Source organism: Schistocerca serialis, chromosome 1 (genome assembly GCF_023864345.2).
Source record: "Schistocerca serialis cubense isolate TAMUIC-IGC-003099 chromosome 1, iqSchSeri2.2, whole genome shotgun sequence".
NCBI lineage: Eukaryota > Metazoa > Arthropoda > Insecta > Orthoptera > Acrididae > Schistocerca > Schistocerca serialis.
Genome location: NC_064638.1, coordinates 689041463 through 689065740, shown reverse-complemented (window position 1 = coordinate 689065740; position 24278 = coordinate 689041463). Strand labels below are relative to the sequence as shown.

General features: G+C 43.2%; 1 protein-coding gene across 1 annotated transcript in view; it reads left to right on the top strand.

The window, feature by feature from the left end:
- LOC126480634 (myosin-I heavy chain) overlaps positions 1–24278 on the top strand; it is an 804636-nt gene that overhangs the window by 728155 nt on the left and 52203 nt on the right. The window contains exons 26-27 of the mRNA XM_050103881.1: positions 3474–3621; positions 7665–7945. Coding sequence (XP_049959838.1) covers positions 3474–3621; positions 7665–7945 — 429 coding nt within the window. The remainder of the gene's footprint in view (positions 1–3473; positions 3622–7664; positions 7946–24278) is intronic.

The window sequence follows — 24278 nt, the reverse complement described above, 5'->3', positions numbered from 1 at the left end:
TGGTGCAGACCCTGCCCGGATCTGGTTCATGATCTTGGCACTAACTTCACCTTCCGTCAGCAGTTATATGGTCCCCATTATTGGGTTTGACCTACCATCTTTTCCATATTTTACTGAAGTGTGTGTAGTGCTGGGGAGGTCACCCACTGTGGTGTATGCTATGCCTCTGTACCCTTCCACCCTGGCACCCTTCCTTCCTGTTGCCATAATACATCCAAAACCCGGCACAGTAGCCACCCCCTTGTTGGGGTGGTCATCAAGTACCTGTTCAATGGTAGCCCCCCGGCCACACAAGGATCACTCTGTTGGGGCCTATGCTGCACACTCCCCATGTATGCCATGGCCTATGTGCCCATCATGACTGGGTACAGGGACTCCTAGAAATGAATTACTGGCCAGGTAGCAGTTGCTGCCGCTGGCTGGCACCCATGGGGAGAGTCACTCTTCAGAGTGGGTGACACCACGGTGGATAGTTCGCACATGAAGCGATTTCAACTTTCTCCCACTAGTGGTGACATGGCCCCAGCAGTCTCTTCAAATGGAAAGACCTTGTATGATGCTACAAAGTATGATCCCAACACGATCCCTTCACTGGCTGAGCTGTGGGATGAATGAGGGCTAGATGACAAGGGCCAAACTTCTCCACACAATAATGGTCTGTACCTGGACCAGTGGGGACATCCATTTGGCCATAAGACCTTTATATGTTGTGGAACATGTTTTAGGCAAATACGGAGAAGTTGCAGCCATCTCTGAGTTGAACAATGGTTCCCCCCTGATTAAAGCGACACCTCCTGCCCAGTCACAGGCGCTGCTCTGTTGTGAAAGACTGGATAACATTCCCATGACTGTCACTCCCCACAAGAGTCTCAGTATGGTCAAGGGCATCATCTTTCACCACAGTCTTCTTTGGCAATCTGACAATGAGTTGTGGGCTAACTTAGAGCAACAGGGTGTGCTTTTCATCTGTTGTGTCCATAGGGGACCAAGGGAAAACAGTGTTGCTACCGGAACCTGCATCTTGGCTTTCAAGGGTGATGTTGCATGAGAAGGTCAGGATGATGGCCTACTGGTGTGATGTGAAACGCTATGTTACTTCTCCTGTGAAATGCTTTAGGTGTATGAAGTTTGGACATATATCTTCCTGTTGCACTGTTACCCCTCTCTGCAGGGATTGTGGATGGCCACTGCACGTGAATGTTCCTTGTGTCTGCCCCCATCTGTGTAAACTCTTGCGAGCTCCATTCCCCCTGCTCACCAGATTGCTGTGTTTTTAAGCATGAGGAAAAAATCCAGGAGCAGAACACCCTGAACCAGCTCATACATCAAGAGGCCAGAAAAAAGTATGAGCATTGTAATTCCATACAAATGGACATAATCTTATACTACAGTTGCAACATTGTCACCTTCTCTGTCGACGGTGCCTTTACGGTTGCAACATTGTCACCTTCTCTGTCGACGATGCCTTCCTCTGTTGTGTCTTTCACAATAGAGCCACCTGCTGGTACCTGCCCCCCCCCTCCCCCCCCCCCCCCCCAGGCAATTGGGGGCCCTCCTGGTACTTCCACCACACCCACGTTTTGAGCATTGGCCCCCCATCTGCTAGGGAAACCAGTCTCCATCCTCCAGACTAGACACGAGCCAGTGCTGAAAGAACCACAGGCTGCTGGCTGTCAGACTTCTCATTTTTCCTCTGCCCCCGAAACCAATTCAGGGACACTGTCTCAGTCCTCTTCTTATAAGGAGAAGAAGGACAAGGAGAAGTCCTCTAAGGTGAAGGAAACTCCATTGGCCTCCATGACATCAGACTTTGCTTGTACTCCTTGTGTGCCCAAAGTGGAGATCCCATTGGCCCCTGGGACACCAGATCTCCCCAGGCAATGTGCTACAGAACCTATATCAGAGGATCCCCTGATGTCTCGACTGGTGCCAACACATGACCCTGGGTCATAACCTGCTCCGCATCCCCCCCTTCCAGTCACATCATGCCCCCCAGTGTATTCACACAGTCTGATCCTCCAGTGGAATTGTAACAGATTCTTCTACCACCTGGCTGAGCTACAGCAGCTTTTAAGCACTTACCTTGCATTCTGTATTGCCATCCAGGAAACAAGATTTCTGGAAACTCAAACCCTTGCCTTTTGTGGCTACCAAAGTTATTTTAAGAATTGTACAGACTACGATAGGGTATCGGGTGGAGTTTGTACGTATGCGCTGGACTCAGTATACAGTGGCCTTGTGCCTCTTGCTATGCCTCTGGAGGCTGTGGCTGTTCAGGTAAGTGCTGGATTTTACAATCTGTAATGTTTACCACCGTCCCGATGATGTCCTGTCCCAGGATGTACTGTCGGGATTGCTCTCTCAGCTCCCCTCACGTTTCCTAGACTTGAGCGACTTCAAAACCCATAATGCTTTGTGGTGTGGTACAGTGATCACTGGCCATGGTAAAGACATCAAAACTGTACTGGCATGGCTCAATCTTTGCCTCTTGGACTCTGGTGCTCCCACACACTTCAGCGTGGCACACAGAACTTTTTTGGCCATTAATCTCTCCTTGTGCAGGCCTGATGTTGTACCATCTATCCTCTGGAAGGTCCACGATGACCTGTGTGGTAGTGACTACTTCCTAACCTTCCTGTCCCTCCTTCAGCCTTGCTTCCCTGGACACCCAAGCAGATGGGTTCTCAGTAATGCTGACTAGAATGGGTTCACGACTACTGTCATCCTTAGCTCCCTATCGAAAGGCAGTATTGATGCAGCTGTTCGGCATACAATGGCAGCCATTCTTTAGGCAACAAACCAACCAAGCCATCCCCTCTTCCTAGGGATCCCCCAGTCAGAAGACAGTACCCTGGTGGACCTCAGAGATCACTGCAGCCGTTAGAAATCATAGGCGGGTTAGCTTGTAGATCACGGTTGCTTTCACAGGTAGCCATGTCTTTGTTGGGATAGGTAATGTTTGTGACCAGACTGCAGTAGGTGATGTGGGAGTGTGTATGGGACAGGCCTTTCATCTAGGTCTATCACAGGCCTATGACCCATGAGACAATGGGTTGGGAGCAGGGGTTGTGTAGGGATGGATGAGGGTATTGTGTAGGTTCGGTGGGTGGCAGATATCACTGTGGGAGGGGTGGGAAGGATAGTGGGTAGGAAATTCCTAATTTAAGGGCGCAACAAGAGGAGTCGAAACCATGATGCAGAATTTGATTCAGTTGCTCCAGTCCTGGGTGGTACTGAATCATGAGGGGAATGCTCCTCTGTGGCCAGACGGTGGGACTTAGGGAGGTGGTGAGTGACTGGAGAGATAACGCAAAGGAGATCTGCTTTTGTATATGGTTGTGTCTGTCTGTAACTCAACATCTCCACTAAACGATGAGTAGAAATCTGTCCTTTTCATAATATTGTCATTATTCTGGCCTAGATTTTCCGTTGTTTGATTTTGTCAATGTTTCATGAAGCAGTTTTTCTTTCAGGTTCCCATATTGGCACAAGCTCATCGGCAGTATGGGGCTGGACGCTCTGAACTGACTGCCAAAGCTCTGTATCTTTCATGTGTCATGCAGTATCCTCTTTATGGTACAACAATGTTCCATGTTACATATCGTGGCTACTGGTCATATGGTAAGTGACAACTTTGTTTCATTCTTGCTTTCAATTCTATATGAGTAAACCATTTTATAACTTTAAACTCACAATTTAAACCAATAAAGAAAGATGTAATAGAAGGCTATAAACATATTGAGGGTGAACTGTTGTCTGATTCTTTGATTATTGTTGCTGTTAATGAGAAAAAAAATGTAAGAAAAATATAGAAGAAAGCAAGAAAGTCAGTGGTATATCATTCCGAATCACAATTCTTATAGCAAAGTAAAGCCACTGAAGTAATTAGGTATTCTCCTTGGCCTTAAACTACTGCCTGAGTTCCCTCAATCTATTATTCCTAATATTCTTTCACCTGGGTCAGAATACAAGGTGGACACCCCACCACCCACCACCCAAAAAAAAAAAAAAATAAATAAATAAATGGGAAATTTGTCCCAATGTCTGTATTTCTTAATATTTTTACACCAAATTTTGATCACCTTCAGAATATTCTCCATTGACCACAATGCACTTCTTCTAATGATCCTTCCATTGTTCAAAACAGTTTCGAAAGTCACTTATCAGGATGGTCTTTATGCCGTCCAGCAATTTTTGTTTTACCTCCTCCACAGTGCCAAAAAGCATAAAAAGAAATCACGGGGGAAGGGGGGGGGGCGTAGATCTGATGAGGAGGGGGGGGGGGACAATCGGTGTCATGCCGTTTTTGGTCAAAAACAGCTTTATGGAGAGGGCGGTGTGGGCCGGCACGTTGTCATGCTGGAAGAACGAGTTGCTTGTGCACCAAAGATCCGCCCTTTTCATCCGGGTATTCTCCCTCAAACCTTTCAAAACCTCCAAGTAGAACTTCTGGTTGACAGTTTGACCCAGTGGAATGAACTCCGCATGCACAACACCTCTGCAATCGAAGAAATAAATGAGCATTGTCTTGATGTTTGACTTTACTTAGTGAGCTTTTTTGAGATGAGGAGAGACATTTGTCTTCCACTAACTTTAGTGCTGCTTGGTTTCGAGGTCGTATCCATAGTACCACTACTCATCACAGTAATCACCTTGGAAAAAAATTCAAGGTCCTATTTGAGCTAATTTTTAAGCTCAAAACATGCCTTAAGTCAATGCTCCCTTTGCTCGTCTGTGAGAAGGCGAGGGACAAATTTGGCTGCAACCCTTCTTGTGTGCAAATCTTTGGATAAAACCCTCTGAATTGAACTCCATGATATTCCAGGCATCTCACAGAGTTCATCAATGGTTTGGCAACAGCCTTCACAAATGAGGGTATTGATTTTGTTGACATTTTTGTCACTTCTTGATGTTGATGGATGTCCTGAAGGGGGTTGGTCTTCAATTGACATTTCTCCATTTTTAAAATGTGAAAACCACTGTTAGACTCTGGTTTCCATCCCCATGAGCAGTCTTAAGCATTACAGTAGTTTCCATGGCCAATTTCCCCAACAGGAAACAAAATTTCACAGCCGCACATTGCTCTCAAAAATCTGCCATCATGTTTTCGCCAAAATGGAAAAAGTTGTTTTACTAAAAAAAAAACTCTCATGGGTGAACCAATGCACTCACCGTGACACAACTTCATGCACTGAATCAGGTGGCATGACTGTAACGGACACATGGTAGAACAGTGGGTTCTCCCACTCTCCCTCCCCAAAGCACCCCAGTTCCCATTACTTTTGAGTCCCCCCCTCGTACAAGGAATTTGTGCATTGTGGTAGTGCTTCAGACAATTCTGCCCATGGTTCACTGGCTTGTCAGGGCCCAAAGATTCCAGTGCAACAGCAGAGCTTGATTAACAGCAGTCTCATCCCAGACCTGAGCCTTCTGAATTTTGGAGCCACTGTTGAAGACAGTCAGTTTGTATACTGATCACAAAATTTCAGAACCCTAAAATTTCCAGTTGATATCATAATTTGACAATTACTCGGTCTTTATGTCACTCCATACATTTAGTTGAGAATGTAGTAGACTTTGACTACCACACTGTCTGGTATGTATGTTTGTGAGCACCTCATCCATATTTTTTCTTCATAAGGCAATCCATACCTGTTCATTCATTGACCCCATTGAAAAGAACACTCAGGGATGTGGAATGAGCCAAAGTAAGTATTAACAAAAGACCAGCAAACCATAAAAATTGTATCTGGACACTGCATTAACAATATTCTGTTACTATATTGCATAATGCTATTCATGCTTATGCCAGCCAAATTTAACCAAGTAAATTAGAAAGCTAACTGCTGTTTTGAAAAAAAAAAAAAAAAGTCTAATGTTTCCTTGCTTATATTAAATTGTGCTGTTTATCTACTATAGGTTGCTTAGTATTTGCCTCATTGTTTGCTTAATATTTACTCTGTTTCACTAGTGGTTTTCAAAGAAAATAGCCCTGTTTACAATATATTACTATTATTAAGTAAGTTTTTAATTTTCTTTTGAACTGGTTGATATTACCTATTTAGTGCTTTGTGTTGGATGGGAGCTTGTAGTTTGTACCAGTATACATAACCACTTTATGGACCCTAGTCAATGAGACAAAGCCCACATGAAAATTATTTTTGTGTCTTGTGTGTGACTGGTTAAATCACAGGTCAACTGAAGATTATTTTCATTATCAGCAATGAAAACCATCACTTAGCAAATGAACTGAGAAGCCAAGAGCTAAATAGTGCGAATGTGTGAATTAGGTGTCAAGATTTACCCTGGTGGTTCCCCAACAGTTTCTAGTAGACGCGCCTTGATGTCTTTGTACTTCCATTTTAAGTTCCCCTGGCTTACCAGGGTAAAATCTAGAAAAATTCCTAAGTTTTTTGTTGTAATGACAGTATGATGAAACGGATAGAGTGCTACTCATCATATAGCAGGATGATGAGTCACAGAGAGGCACAACAAAAAGATTGTAGACAAGTAAGCTTCCGACCAGAAGGCCTTCTTCCAAATTAGATAACATGCTCACACATACTCATGTAAACTCAACTCACACACACGTGCCCACTGTCTCAGAGATAGTGGTCATCTACAGCTGTTGTCCCTGATATGATAAGTTGCGGATAGTCTCAGATTTTCATTGTTGGAGCTCAAATCTGAGGACTGCAATGCAAACCAGAGTTGTGATTGCTTCTGAAAGATCACTGTGTTGAAATGCTTACAGCTTTATCCTCTGAGATGTGAGAATTATCATAGGGTTAATTAAGATGACAAGGAAACACAAAACCTGATTTTCTAGTGTCCGCATGTAGCTGTTTAGATTTGATGTTCTTGCCATTTTCATTAAATTGCCCAATTAGATGTAAATGAAATATTGCCAGGGCACAAAGCATCCTCCAGCTCACATCACCCCTTGCACACTATCCTCTACAACACTTCGTGAGACCTACGAAGCACACGTCAAATTACATGGCTCACATAAAAGTGGAAATATGTTTCATCTGACCAGGAAACATATTTCTTGTTCTTCACAATTTACTACTGGTGCCCAGGAATCCGCTGTAACTTAGAAACTTTGTGATAAGGTGTGTAACCTTGCTTAAGACAGGGTTAACCTGTTTTGATATTCTTTGTCAGTTTATGTTCTGAGGACCTATGTGATTGATCACAAACTGGAACACATGTCCATTGTCAGAATTCATTGGAGACTTAATTGTCTGCCAATGCTGGTAAAGCTATAGAAAAATGTGTGGTGTTGACCTCTTGCAACCTCTCACAGGTTCACATATCTCCCCCCCCCCCCCCCCCCCCCCTAAACCAATGACTCCCATCTAATTCTCTATCACATAGGTCCTCTGCCCTTGTTAATCACAGTGGATTATTAAGAAACCTTTGTCAATACTTTGGGCACTAGTAGACCTATACACTCCCCAGCAGCACCTGCTGCTCCTCCTTATTCTTGCACCACTGAGCAAATTCTGAAGAACGAGAAGATACTCATTTTTAAATAGTCTCTCTCTCCTCACTCTCACTTCTTTGTTAACAAAATATTGTAGATAAGAACAGTTTATTATTAATGGAGTATTGCTTTATTATAGTGCTGTGTTTATTTATGACTAATGTTAAATTTTCAGGCAACAACCTGATCCTTGGTGTGAATTGTGATGGCTTGATGCTGATAAAACCTGACGATAAATTTGTTTTATACGAGTTTCGGTATCCAGATATAGAATCTATTTTTCTGGATCCTAGTGACAGTTTCATCACAATTAATCTGATGCGACAACAACAAGACAACGCACATAGATGTTTTGTCTTTGAGACAACTCAGAAATCAGAAATTGGTTCACTGATAGTGAGTTATTGGCCTGGTCTTGCCTCTTGGATCACAGAAAGTGAGGCTCCCATCAAGAAGGTATGTTGTTTGATTGGATGGTAATGACATTTTCATGCAAAACAAAGAAATAATTTTGATCGCTATTAAACAACAAGAAAAAGATAGTGTGTGCCATTTCAGAAGCTACAGGAACAATGTTTACTTCATTCACCACATTTAGTGCAAAGTAGGTTTAAAAATTGGAGGAGGGCATTTTAAATATGAAAATAAAAAATTGTTTTCAACTGTGTTTGTTATAGAAGTGACTACTTACAAGATGCTGAAACAAAGCCAATCAGCACAAAGCACATTTTTTTGTCCAATCCTCTTACGTGATTTGATGTTGGTCACTTTAGCATTGTTAAATACACACCCATTTACTAAGTTCATTAACTTTAATGTAGAACTCACAAAAATGACAATCAAGTATGATCCTGCAGATGTATAGTTGGTGGCACATTGACATGTAACCTATCAGAGAATCCCACTTGTTCTTCCCCTTTTTCTTGTATGAGTACATAATCTCACTCTTACAGGCACTTACATTCACACCTCTGAGGCCACAGACATTCTAACTGCTTACAAGCAGATGCCCAGACAGACTGATGGGAGGGTGGGAGAAGAAAAGATTGGAGCTGAAAGAGTAGTGAAGTATTGTGATGCAAGTAGGGGGCTATAGGTCATGATCAACAGTAACAGTAAAATGCTAGAAGTATTTAAGCAGCTTTTGAAACCATAAGTTTGATTGTGAGCAGCGTGCTTAACAGCTGGCTATTAAGTTGGTGGTTGTCCACAGACTAGCAATGGCCATTCATGTGGGTAGACTCATGGTTAGTTGTTATACCCACATGCGCACTCATTGCAGTGCAACTGATATATGATATGACTGTTTACACATGAGACAGTCTTCTCGCTGAATAGGAAGTGCCTTTGACTAGACTGCAGGAGGAGGTGGTGGGTGGGTGTCTGGAACAGGTTTTACACCTGTGTAGTATGTAGAGTAATAACTTGTGGGGTGGAGGATTTGGAGCAGGGATGTAAAAGGATGGACTAATTTACTGCACTGCATGAGTGGGTGACAGAAAATCAATTTAATGAATGAGGATAAGATATTGTGTGGGGTTCTCTTCAGTTCAAAGTGTCCTTTAAGGCAGTTGAAGACCTGGTGAGACTAGCTAAGCAGAGTTTTGTCAATCTATAGCTACTTTGCCTGTAGGTGAATGATTGTTATTGCTCATTTCTGTCTGTTACCTACATCCTGGATTTTCTGTTATCATAATATTGAACTGCATGATACCTGATAAGCATGTCAACTACCATCCTCCTGTCAGCCTGCAAATGAATCTTTGTGATCTCATACTGCTTCTTTAGCATGATTGTACACTGGCCATGGTTCTTCTTACAACATAAAATGTTTAATTCCTGAAAACTTTTGTTAATTTTCTGACTATTCAGAATTTGAAGCATTAATTAAAGAAACCCAGAGCACGAATAGCTTCACAGTCCTGTAGCTCCGAAGTTTTCGCTATAGATAACAAACATATTCAGACAACAAAATCTAAATTTGAGCTTAGTGTTGACAACGAATAATATTTATCAGAGAGATTAAGGCAGCATATAAAAAATTAAACACGAGACTACAGAATTGGAAATGAATAAAAATCTTTTGATTCTATCAGCCTATTACTATCTGGTAGGCAGTTCTACAAGAGATGCAATGAGCATTAAAAACTTATGACAGCACTGATGTTCAGTTGCTCTAATTCACACATGGTGGACAGAAGCTATATATACTAACTGAAAAACAGGTCTTTATTGATTGCACAAACTGTACCGTGAAAACAAAATCAATTTGTATGAAGATGTAGAGTTTATCTATATGTCCATGAAGATGACTGTTTATTAGGGGGAGGGGGAGAAGTGAAGCTGTAGCTCTCTTTAAGTAAAAAATTTACCCACCAAGTGGTGGCAGGAGAACACCCACATAAAGTTATTAAAACATGCAAACTTTTCGAGCCAGTGTCTCCTTCTTCTGATAGAAAGATTGAAGAGGGAGGAAGAGAGGTGAAGGAAAAGGACTGCTGAGGTTTAGGAAATGGGGAGAAATCAGAAAAGTCACCCAAAACCTCAGGTCAGGGGGAACCTACTGGATGGGATAAGAAGGAAAGACTGATTGTTGGGGACTGCACCAGGCAAGATTTGGAAACCTAAGAGCTAAAAGATGGAAGATGAGTAATATGCAAGACCACCAAGTTATCCATTAAGATGGATGGGCATAGGCAGAGGGTGTACACTGGTAACACACAATATCCTATTGCAGAGCATACTCTGCAACATATGCCCATTTCACCACATGTGCCACATAAATTCTTCCCCCACACACCAGTTTCTCAGGACTTTGCAGATTGGAACTGGTGTTACAACATGTCCTTGCTTCTCACCATCCTCTGGCCTAAATTTACGTTAATGTCTTCTATCTCAGCATTTCTTCACAGTAACTATTATTTTCTTCATTCCCTTTAAGTTTTCTATATCTTTAATTTTCTGACCTGTCTATTTCCCCCCTCCTACCTCTATCACCTGCAATGCACTTATCCTCCCAATCTTTGTATCTCAAAGGATGTTTTGGCAGTAAATTCTATATTGTGTATTACCCTGCATTCAGCCTTTAAGCTCTCATATTTTCAAACCTTGTCCATTGTAGACCCCAACAATCAGTCTTTCTTTCTCATCCCATTCAGTTAGTCTCCAATGACATAGGATTCTGGGCGACTTTTCTGAACTTCTCCATTTCCTAAACCTCACCAATCCTTTTCCATTACCCCTCTTCCTTCCCCTTCAATCCTTCTGCCAGAGGAAGGAACCACTGGCTTTGAAAGCTTGCATATTTTAATAACTTTATATGGGTGTTCTCCTGCCGCTGCTTGGTGAGTAGATTTTTTTATCCATCCAATTTCATTATGTTTTCAAACATTGATTATTTTTGTTGATATGTAGCCCTCTTTAGATGTTTCCAAAAAATATAATTTGATCTCTAAAATCTTTGTCTCTAAATTCTAAATTAAATGCTGTCACTCAGTTATTTATTGCAGTTACAGTCATGACCCAGTAATACTTAAATTTCTTAAACACAAATTAACAAAAAATATCTCCATTTGAGGATGGAAATGCCTTGGAAACACATCTCTGCGAAATTTATATTAGTGACCTGACCTGGTTTTGCACTTGTAGCACAAAGTATCTACAGACGGACATTTTGTCTGGCATAGCTGTTGTAAATTATACATGACAGACCTTTCTCATGAATCAGTCTATCTGTTAATGAAAATTGTGTCAAAATCCCCACAGTTGTTTCTGAAATTAGCCTTCACATACAAACAGAAAGATGCAGCAGGTAATGTGTATAGATGTAGAAGATATGTGTAGATTCTGCTCAGCTTTTCTGTTCTCTGGAGATGTGGTGGCTGTTTACTTTAATGTTTCTCCTACCAGATACTGCATCCTCTGTAGCTGACCAGCTCATAGCTCCCATCATTGTAACAAGATTTCGCTCCAAACACCACTTAAATATGAGACAGATAACAATACATATATTACACACTCATCATTACTGCATATAATTATAAATTATATACATAAAGCTTCCTCATGAAAATCATTTCAGAATCCTACGGTAGTTTCTGAGATTAGCTTTCATACACAGACAGAAAAATGCATTGGGGATTTCAAAATATATAACTGTATAAATGAATGACAGCAAATTTTCAGTGGCATAGTATGAAATGCTCATCTGTGGTGAATGTTGCCCTAATCTGTGATTCAAAATGTCTTGAGACTATTATTTCCATTTTGCCTTCTGATGCAATGAAATTAACATACTGAAATATTCAACTTGAGTCCATCTAAATTACCAAGCTATGTTGGTAAGTACTGTATATGTGTTTCAGACCCTGGTCATTTTGGTCCTGTGGTTATTATTAGTATCATCATCCTCATCAATTGATTTCTTTGTGGTCATGCCTCAAAAAACATCTTTGCGAATGAATTTTACAGAGATTATATATTTTTAGCCTTTAGCAGAGTATTTTCCGTTATGCTACGCAGCAATTTGCACCTGTATCCCTGTTTTTTGCAGACTGAATATGTTGTAATTTGGACATGCGTCACAACTAAAAATGTTAATACAACTTTATTAAACTGTAACATGTATGCCAATCACCATAACATCCACGGAACACAATAAGATAAGGCAAATGTATCCAAGCAGTAATAACATGATAACTGAACGTGAGTGTAGTGTGGCAGGATTTAAATAGGCAACCATCTGTAGCAGGCTCTATCAGAAGTTCTCAATATTGCTCTTTCATGGTGCACCCTCACAGATGACAACACACTGCTAATGCACATGGCCTTCAAGTGTGCGTACATTACTTCGTTCCTCTTCCCTTGGGGTACAGTTTGGATTCGTGAGATGTCCGTGGCTGAGATGATGTGCTGATACTGTGGCGTATGGTTGGAAGTACTTTGGGTGTTGGTAGTGCCACAATCCACCTTCTCCTGTCAACCTATATGGCAGGGTGGGTGATGTTGGTGTGAGCTCCAAGTCCACATCAGGTACAGGGCCTGGTGATGTTGGTACCCCACCAGTTGGTGGCAGAGGTGGAGGAGATAGCTCCGGTGTGGACGGCAGCTGCATTGGTTTAATGGTATTGGAGAAGCTGTGCCATATTTGTCCATCAGTGATGGGAGACCCCATGTGTTTGTCATGGCAGGGACCTGCCACATCAGGTGATCTGTCGAGTGACGCAGACTGGCATGGTGATGTTGGTGTCCTGGCCGAGGTTGTCTAGTCGTCCACACCCAGGTGCAGCTGGTCGTAATGACAAGTACAGAGGCCCTTCTCTGTGTGGATGCCACAGAGACAGTGGCCACAACATCTGTAGATGATGGTGGGAATCCATTTTGGGTGATGATCAAACTCACGTGCTCAGACAGCCAACTCAGGCCAAAAACGGGACGACGGCTGCACAGGTCAGCATTCTTGGCTGATGTGCAGGAGATGCAGGAGCATCTGAGGTGATGCCAGTGAAGCAGTTTGGCGGAACTTTTGTCATTGAATGGCATGAACTGATAGGAAGATGGAAATTGATCCAAGGCAATGTTGGACAGTGACTGAATCATGTACTTTTTCATTTGCATTTTGAATATTGTAACTAATCTTTCAGCCTCACTGTTGGACTGTTGGTGGAAGGGCAGGCGAAAATGTGGCAAACCCCTTGGGCGTTGCAGAAGGAGGCTAACTCCTGCAACACAAACCGAGGGCCATTATCAGAGATTGACACGGCTGGAAGTCCTTCGATGGAAAAAATTCTCGATGGGGCTGCCACAGTCGCAGAGGCTAAAGTTGATGGGTAATGAACAACATATGGAAACTGAAAGAATGCCTCAATTACTATTAGCCAGTATGCATTAAGGAAAGGGCCAGTGAAATCAATGAGGAGTTGATCCTATGCTTGCGAAGGTTGTGGCCATGTAGAGAATGTTTCCTGCAGTTTCAGCTTACTACGATGCGCATTCAGAACATGCTGTAACCAAATGAGTGATGTCACCATCCAAACGAGGCCAGGAAACATGATGGTGGGCTAATACCTTGGGGCGTGACAGCCCCCAGTGATCAGCATAAAGCAATTCCAGGATCTCCGAACAGAGTGCTGAGAGAACCACTATACAAGGAGCTGAATAGTCCATATCAAGGAGCAGTACACCATCAGTGACAGAGAAATGATGCTGAAACACATAGTAGCTACAGAGGGGGTCAGATGCCCATGTTGGAGGCATGTAGTACACAATGTATCACTTTCCATAAAATTGAATCGGTAGTGCTAGCTTGCTCAACCTGAGCACTGGTGATTAGAAAATGATTGACAGTTTGTTGAACACATTCACAAACGTGGAAACAGAGTAACTCCTCCTGATCAGAAACTGGATCCATACTGGTTGGAAAATGGAAGAACGCATCAGCGTTCACATGTTTAGCCATGGATCGAAAGTGAATCTCATAGGTGTATTGAGAGAGGAACAGTGCCCAACATTGAAGGTAATGCACTGCTTTGTCTGGCAGTGACTCTGAGGGTTTAAACGTTTAAACAGTGAAACTACCGGCTTGTGATCCTTGATGAGGTGGAATTTTACACCATACAGGAAAACATGAAATTTCTTTAATGCATAAACAATGGTGAGTGCTTCTTTCTCTGGTGGTGAATATCTAGTCCGAGCCAAATTAAGCGTCTTCGATGCATATGCAACAGGCCACTCAGAGACATCAGAGTATTTATGAGCTAACAACGTGCCCAGCCCATGCTAGGATGCGTCTTTTGCTAACACTAATGAGTGACCTTTTGGTAGGTTACAAGGCAAGATGCAGATTGTAACATAGACTTCAGTTTGGAAAATGCCATTCACATGCGTGTGGACAGCCGAAGTAATCCCCTTATGCAGCGAGACCTGTAACAGTTGTGCAACCAGCTGATGATAATAAGCAATCTTACCTAAAAAAAAACCTGGAGTTCCTTAACTGACAGAGGACGCGGAAGAGCTACCATGCCAGAGACATTCTGATGAAGGGGTTTGATATCAGTGCTAGACAACAGAAGGCTGAAAGAAACAGCATTTTTCAAAATTGCATTTTAACCCAGTGGCCTACAACACCAAAAAGAGCTTATGTAAGTTGTTTGAGATGCTCGGCTGTGGAGCAGCCAGAGACCACAATATCATCAAGATAGCTGACATAGCCAGGCATAGACATCATGAGTTCTTCGAGAAACTGTTGAAAAATTGCCAGGGAGCTGGCCACTTCAAATGGTAACCACAAATACTGATACAAGCCAAAAGGTATGTTAATGACCAAGAGCCACTGAGGGTCAGGATCAACGGGAAACTGCAAATACGTATCGGAGCAGTCAATCTTGGGAAACACTGACCACCAGCAAGCTTAGCAAAATGTTTGACAGGGCACGGCAAGTGACGCATATCAATGATAGACTGATCATTGACAGAAACTTTGAAAGCACTGCAAAGGCATTACTTACTGTTGGTTTCTTGACAATGACTAAGGGGATAGCCCATTCACTGAATGTGATTAGTTGGACAACTCCAGAGGCTGTGAGGTGGTCAAGCTCTGCATTGACTTGGTCACAGACTCCAGCGCACTGGCCCATGAGCCCAAAAGAAACGAAGTCTGGCTGAAGGTTTCATGATGATGTGGGCTTTGAAATTATTCGCACAGCTTGAACCCACAGGAAACAGGGCGGAGAATTCAGAGCATAAAGAGTTGAACTGTATATAAGGCACTTGATCAGAGACAAGATTAAACTTAATCAGAAATAGTAAACCTGAAAAGGTTAAAGGTGTCCACACCAAATAATTTTTTGGTGCATACATTGTCCAGCACTAGAAAAATCAGCAGACAAACCACAGATATACATGTGACTGGGCCCAGGAAACTACCTGATATTGGAATGCTTTGTTTATTATAGGTGACTAATGTATGTGACACTGGCACTAAGACCATGTTTGTTTGCAAGATGAGTAATGTCACAGCAGCACCAGTGTCGACTTGCAAGAATGGTTCAAATTGCCCTGAGCACTATGGGACTTAACTTCTGAGGTCATCAGTCCCCTAGAACTTAGAACTACTTAAACCTAACTAACCTAAGGACATCACAGACATCCATGCCTGAGGCAAGATTCGAACCTGCAACCGTAGTGGTCTCGTGGTTCCTGACTGTAACGCCTAGAACCCCTCGGCCACTCCGGCCAGTTGTCGACTTGCATGTGCAAAACATTCTGATAAACCTTGACATCAATGAAAAGCTTATTGGATGCAATGGACATCCATGTCAGCAACTGCAATAGGTTGTTGGAATTTGGCATTACACAAACAGGAGTGATGTGACCCATTTTGTTGCGCTGGCGGCAAACGACCCTCCATGTATGACAATTAGGCCTATCATGAGTGACAAAACGTGACGGACAAGAGGAAAGCAAAGTATTTGATACATCTGAGGGGATAACCAAGACAAAAAGAAAGCACAGCATAAGGTAACAGCAGTCAGCCCAAACGCATGAAAATGTTGCAGCAACCGATTTTCATAGACTGCCCAGTCGTTGACGGACTCATCATAAGCCAAGAATGGCAAGGGATAAGCAGCTTATGTCCATGAATCAGAATGGTTTTAGAAAGAATCACTCATGTGAAACTCAGCTTGTCCTTTTCTCACATGATATACTGAGAACTATGGATGAAGAGGAACAGACAGATTCCATATTTCTAGATTTCCAGAAAGCATTTGACATGGTGCCTCATTGCAGGCTATTAATAAAGGTAGGTGCATATGGAATAAGTTCACAGATATGTGAGTGGCTTAGAGACTTCTTAAATAATAGAACTCAGTACGTTGTCCTTGATGGCGAGTGTTCATCAGAGACAAGGGCATTGTCAGGAGTGCCCCAGAGAAGTGTGATATGACAGCTGTTGTTCTCTACACATAAATGATTTGGCAGACAGAGTGGCCAGCAGTCTGCAGTTGTTTGCTGATGATGCCGTGGTGTACAGAAAGATGTCGAACCTGAGTAACTTTAGGAAGATACAAGATGACTTAGACATGATTTCTAGTTGGTGTGATGAATGGCAGCTATCCCTAAATATTAAAAGATGTAAGTTAATGTGGATGAGTATGAAGATCAAACCTGTAATGTTCAGATACAGTATTACTAATGTCCAGCTTGATACAGTCATGCCATTTAAATATCTGGGCGTAATGTTGCAAAGTGATGTGAGGTCGAACAAGCATGTGAAATCTGTGGTAGGGAAGGCAGATGGTCAACTTCAGTTTATTGGGAGAATTTTTGGATAGAGTGGTTCCCCTGTAAAGAAGACTGCATGTAGGACGCTGGTTGACTTATTCTTGAGTACTGCTTGAGTGTCTAGGATCCATACCAGGTCAGATGGAAGGAAGACATTGAAGGAATTCAGCGGAGGGTTGCTTAGATTTGTTATTGGTAGGTTTGAACAAAATGTAAGTGTTACAGGGATGTTACAGGATCTCAAATGAGAATCCCTGGAGGGAAGGCAGCATTCTTTTTGGGAAACACTATTAAAAAAAGTTTAGAGAACCGGCATTTGAAGCTAACTGCTGAATGGTTCTGCTCCTGCCAACATACATCATGCATAAGGACCACAAAGATGTTGTTGTTGTGGTCTTCAGTCCTGAGACTGGTTTGATGCAGCTCTCCATGCTACTCTATCCTGTGCAAGCTTCTTCATCTCCCAGTACCTACTGCAACCTACATCCTTCTGAATCTGTTTAGTGTATTCATCTCTTGGTCTCCCTCTATGATTTTTACCCTCCACGCTGCCCTCCAATACTAAATTGGTGATACCTTGATGCTTCAGAACATGTCCTACCAATCGATCCCTTTTTCTAGTCAAGTTGTGCCACAAACTCCTCTTCTCCCCTATCCTATTCAATACCTCCTCGTTAGTTATGTACCACAAAGATAAGATCAAGAAATTACAGCTCATATGGAGGCGTACAGGTAGTCTTATTTCTCTCGCTCTAATTGCGAGTGGAACAAGAGGAGGAATGACAAGTAGTGGTACAGAGTACCCTCCACCACACACTTGATGGTGGCTGAAGAAGTATCTATGTAGATGTATATTTAGATTTAGACCAGGGTAGTGACAGGCAAAACAGGAGATGCAAGGGGTAACGTGGCAGGTGGTGTAGATTGAGATGGATCCAAACTGACCAAAACAGTCTCCTCTTCATTGCCACTTGTGTTGTAACTTGGACACATAACACAACCAAGAATGTCAGTACAACTTTATTTAACTGTGGCAAGTACACCAATCATCATAACATACACTGAACACAATAAGGTAAGGCAAATGTATGCACACAGTAATAACATGATAACTGAATGCAAGCATAGTGCAGCAGGGTTTAAATAGGCAGCTGCCCAAGGCAGGCTTTATCAGAAGTTCACAGTATTGCTCTTTTGAGGCACAATCTCGTGGATGAAAACACACTGCTAATGCATGCAGCTTTCAAGTCTGTGCACATTACTTCAGAGTACTGTTAAATGTGCTATCTAAAAGTGCTTCCTGGACTGATGTAAAGTGCAGAATAAATCATCTGAGTAAAATGCAAATGGTTGTGATTCAATCAACTCTCTGCTATATCAATAATTAACACTTACAGTGCTGAACTTGTATGCAGCTTCCATTTCCTGTGGACTGGCTGAAATTTATGTTTTTTTTGGAAGTTACAGCTCATGTGTTCAAATATGTAGCTGTAATTTCAAAACTTTTTACATTTACTGGACTTCCTTCATTAAATAGACATGTTTTGGTGTTGCTAGAGTTAAATCTGAACATACAGATGAAACTTCAATTTAATGGTATTTATTGCAGAAAAAATTGAAAATGAAGTCTGTTATGCAAACAAATGCATGATCTCCATGTTTAGGTATCTTTTACATTTTGTTTACATCACAGAGAAACACACAGGATCAAAGCAAAATTTAACATTTGTAGTTGAGTACGGTGCAGTACACCTCGAAATACAGAATCCAACATTACATTTGCTGCAATCATGTGCTCGGATTTATTTTCTGATTTATGTACAGGAGAATCGTGCATACCAACGCAATCTGCAAGAAAATAAGATGAACATATGCAGCAACCCAACTTCAAGAAAATCTAGAAGTTGTACTAATTTCAGATGACATGTAATCTGAACTGTCATCAGATACTTTATTTTCTTCATCTGTAGATTTGTCAAGGATTTTGTAAATCATTTGCCCCAACTATGTCTCCTCTTCACTGAATATTTTTCACTGCATATTTTGAATGCAAAAACTCACAGAATGCATGAAACAGAGGGAACTCAGATGTCTGCTAATGCCTATGAAGCAAAAGACAGTATTAAAGTTTACAAAAATGGCAAGTTTTTACGTTGTTGCAGTCACAGTGCAAACTGTGACGTCTGCAGACCTCTCAGGCATTTTCAGGAGTCATAAATATATATTTGACACCTCAGAAAATCATTGTAACTGGCAATTTCTGCAGTTATCACAATATTACATTAGCCACATGCGAAATGTTAATGATGGGAACAAAGGTAACCAACTCACTACATAACTGAGGCATTGAGTGATCAATTGGCACGTGACAAAGACCAAAAACATTGCTAAGCGAAAGTAGTTGGGGAAGGAGGGAAGGTTTGGAGGGGATGATTGTGAGAGGGAAAGGTGGCAGGATTGTTGTTTACCAATGAGCTTGCCCTGGCACATGCATCAGGAGTTGCATATAGCACTCAATGACTTGGAGGAGTAGATTAGGAGGAGGAGACAGGACAGAGTACAGAGGAAGAAGGGAGACAACAGGGGGGAAGGCATGAATGCAAAATAAATGAAGTGATTGGTTTGGGAATAGGAGTAAAGGTGGATGTGGAACAGGGGTTAGTGCAGGTTGAGGCTTGGAGGATTGTGGAACCTAAGGATGGATTGTAAGAAAAATTCCCATTTATCAAACAATGGAAAATCCAGTATGGAATCTAACAATATTATGAGAAGGAAAGTTGCCCCTCACCATATAGCGGAGATGCTGAGTCACAGATAGGCACAACAAAAAGATTTTCACACTTAAGCTTTCGGCCAATGGCATTTGTCAACAATAGACACACATATGCACACAGACACACTCATGCAAGTGGAACTCACACACATGACTCCAGTCTCAAGCAACTGCAACCACACTGCGAGCACACACACTCACACAAATGCAACTCACACACACAACTGCAGTCTCAGGCAACTGCAACCACACTGTGAGCAGCAGCACTGGTGCATGATGGGAGTGGTGACTGGATGGGGGAAAGGAGGCTGGGGCAAGGAGGGGGATGGATAGTATGGTGGGGATGGTGGACAGTGAGGTGCTCCAGGTTGGGCGGCAGGCAGGGGAGAGATGGGGAGGGGAGGAAGTAGCGGAATAGGAGAGAAATAAAGAGAAATAAATAAAAACAAAAAAAACTTTTATTTATTAATTTATTTATTTCTCTCCTTTTCCGCTGTAAAAATTACTTTTATTTTTATTTATGTCTCTCTATTTCTCACCTTTTCTGCTACTTCCCCACACCCCGCCCCCTCCCCACCTCTTCCCTGCCTGCCGCCAAACCTACAGCACTTCACTGTCCGCCATCCCCACCATACTATCTCTCCCACCTCCCCTCCCCAGCCTCCTCCTTTCCCCCACCCAGTCGCCACTCCCATCATGCACCAGTGCTGCTGCTCACAGTGCGGTTGCAGTTGCCTGAGACTGCAGTTGTGTGTGTGAGTTGCATTTGTGTGAGTGTGTGTGTGCATATGTGTGTCTGCTGGCAAAGGCCATTGGCTGAAAGCTTTAAGTGTGAAAATCTTTTTGTTGCACCTATCTGCGACTCAGCATCTCTGCTGCGTGATGAGTGGCAACTTTCCTTCTCATAATATTATTAAATTCCCGTTTATATAATTCACAGAAGCTAGTAAGCACATGACAGTAGTAGGGAAGGTGAATGGTTGAATTTGATTTGTTTGGAGAATTTTAGGAAAGTGTAGCTAATCTATAAAGGGTACAGTGTATGGAACACTAGAGTGACCTATTCTTGAATGCTGTTCAAGTGTTTGAGTTCCCCACCAGGTCAGATAAAAGGAAGACATGGAACCAATTCAGAAGCATATTGCTAGATTTGCTACCAGTAGATTCAACCTGCATGCGAGTATTACAGAGATGAAACTTCCTGGCAGATTAAAACTGTGTGCCCGACCGAGACTCGAACTCGGGACCTTTGCCTTTCGCGGGCAAGTGCTCTACCATCTGAGCTACCGAAGCACGGCTCACGCCCAGTCCTCACAGCTTTACTTCTGCCAGTATCTTGTCTCCTACCTTCCAAACTTTACAGAAGCTCTCCTGCGAACCTTGCAGAACTAGCACTCCTGAAAGAAAGGATACTGCGGAGACATGGCTTAGCCACAGCCTGGGGGAGGTTTCTTGAATGAGATTTTCACTCTGCAGCGGAGTGTGCGCTGATATGAAACTTCCTGGCAGATTAAAACTGTGTGCCCGACCGAGACTCGAACTCGGGACCTTTGCCTTTCGCGGTGAGTTCGAGTCTCGGTCGGGCACACAGTTTTAATCTGCCAGGAAGTTTCATATCAGTGCACACTCTGCTGCAGAGTGAAAATCTCATTCTGGAAACCTCTCCCAGGCTGCGGCTAAGCCATGTCTCTGCAGTATCCTTTCTTTCAGGAGTGCTAGTTCTGCAAGGTTCGCAGGAGAGCTTCTGTAAAGTTTGGAAGTTAGGAGATGAGATACTGGCAGAAGTAAAGCTGTGAGGTCCGGGCGTGAGTCGTGCTTTGGTAGCTCAGATGGTAGAGCACTTGCCCGCGAAAGGCAAAGGTCCCGAGTTCGAGTCTCGGTTGGGCACACAGTTTTAATCTGCCAGGAAGTTTCATATCAGCGCACACTCCGCTGCAGAGTGAAAATCTCATTATGGATTACAGAGATGCTTTGGGAACTCAAAAGGGAATCCCTTGAGGGAAGCTAAAGTCCTTTTTGTGAAACAGTATTGAGACAATGTAGAGAACAATATTTGAAACTGACTGCTGAGGCATTCTATTGCCGGCAGCACAAGTTTTGTGTAATTTAGAGAACAAGCTTTTGAAGTTGATGGCTGAATTATTCTACTGCCTGAAGCGTACATTTTGTGTAAGGACCATGAGGATAAGATAAGAGAAATTAAGGATCATATGAAGGAACTGAGAAGACGATAACTAGTAGTGGTACAAGGTACCCACATGCATCATATGGTGGCCTGCTGAGTATGTACGTAGAAGTAGATCGGGGAAAAGCTCTTGGGATATATTCTCCTCAGTGTGCCAGAGTCACAGCATCATGAGAGAATATCTGTGGAGCTTGTAAGATATGGAGGGAAAGTAGTGAAATGTTGAAGCTGCAAGGGATATTCAGATACTGCACTTAGCAGCTTACAGCCTGTGAAAACTGGAACACAAGTTTGATTCATGTTATGGTACATAGTTTTAACTTGTCACAAAATATTTGTTTCTCTTATATTTTTCAGTCTTTCTATTTCCTATTCTTTTTTTCTCACTACTGATCTAACCATTGCCAGCTCAACCAGTCCCAGTGTCAGTAGGTGTTTCTGCACACTACCCTTACTTGTTTTGAAATTCCATTCGTGAATTGTTAGAACGTAACTGCCCGATTAATTATTGGCATCTTTTTCCTCATAGAGAATTAAAATCACTTATATACACTCCTGGAAATGGAAAAAAGAACACATTGACACCGGTGTGTCAGACCCACCATACTTGCTCCGGACACTGCGAGAGGGCTGTACAGGCAATGATCACACGCACGGCACAGCGGACACACCAGGAACCGCAGTGTTGGCCGTCGAATGGCGCTAGCTGCGCAGCATTTGTGCACCGCCGCCGTCAGTGTCAGCCAGTTTGCCGTGGCATACGGAACTCCATCGCAGTCTTTAACACTGGTAGCATGCCGCGACAGCGTGGACGTGAACCGTATGTGGAGTTGACGGACTTTGAGCGAGGGCATATAGTGGGCATGCGGGAGGCCGGGTGGACGTACCGCCGAATTGCTCAACACGTGGGGCGTGAGGTCTCCACAGTACATCGATGTTGTCGCCAGTGGTCGGCGGAAGGTGCACGTGCCCGTCGACCTGGGACCGGACTGCAGCGACGCACGGATGCACGCCAAGACCGTAGGATCCTACGCAGTGCCGTAGGGGACCGCACCGCCACTTCCCAGCAAATTAGGGACACTGTTGCTCCTGGGGTATCGGCGAGGACCATTCGCAACCGCCTCCATGAAGCTGGGCTACGGTCCCGCACACCGTTAGGCCGTCTTCCGCTCACGCCCCAACATCGTGCAGCCCGCCTCCAGTGGTGTCGCGACAGGCGTGAATGGAGGGACGAATGGAGACGTGTCGTCTTCAGCGATGAGACTCGCTTCTGCCTTGGTGCCAATGATGGTCGTATGCGTGTTTGGCGCCGTGCAGGTGAGCGCCACAATCAGGACTGCATACGACCGAGGCGCACAGGGCCAACACCCGGCATCATGGTGTGGGGAGCGATCTCCTACACTGGCCGTACACCACTGGTGATCGTCGAGGGGACACTGAATAGTGCACGGTACAGCCAAACCGTCATCGAACCCATCGTTCTACCATTCCTAGACCGGCAAGGGAACTTGCTGTTCCAACAGGACAATGCACGTCCGCATGTATCCCGTGCCACCCAACGTGCTCTAGAAGGTGTAAGTCAACTACCCTGGCCAGCAAGATCTCCGGATCTGTCCCCCATTGAGCATGTTTGGGACTGGATGAAGCGTCGTCTCACGCGGTCTGCACGTCCAGCACGAACGCTGGTCCAACTGAGGCGCCAGGTGGAAATGGCATGGCAAGCCGTTCCACAGGACTACATCCAGCATCTCTACGATCGTCTCCATGGGAGAATAGCAGCCTGCATTGCTGCGAAAGGTGGATATACACTGTACTAGTGCCGACATTGTGCATGCTCTGTTGCCTGTGTCTATGTGCCTGTGGTTCTGTCAGTGTGATCATGTGATGTATCTGACCCCAGGAATGTGTCAATAAAGTTTCCCCTTCCTGGGACAATGAATTCACGGTGTTCTTATTTCAATTTCCAGGAGTGTATATTTAATTATTGAGAGGCCAATCCAGTTGTTGATAGATACTTCCGTTAAGCCCATGGCCAGTTTTGGCCTTCACATCTGGGCCACATCCAAGTGAATCTGAAAGCTGTGCCATTCTAGGGCTATGTCAAATGATCATTTGATTATCTGATGTTGCATCATAACAGCACAGTTTTCAGATTCACTTAATAATGGCCTGGATGTGAAGGTAAAAACTGGTCTTGAACATGAATAAAGTATCTATCAGCAAATGAAGTGGCCTTGGATTAGTTGAATATACAATTGCAGAACAACAACAGTCTTTGAACGTGGAGAACCTAATACATGCATGTTTACTCATAAGACTTGTTACTCATATAACATGCTTTAATAATAAAATAAAAATATTATATACCAAATGCAATTCATCACAAATAAATGTCATTACTTATGCTTAAATTAAATGAAAAAAGAAACCTTATTCTTCTTTCACAAACACTGCTTTCACTGTACTGTGTGTGTGTGTGTGTGTGTGTGTGTGTGTGTGTGTGTGTGTGTGTGTGTGCGCGCGCGCGCCGCGCGCAGGGGGGGGAGGAT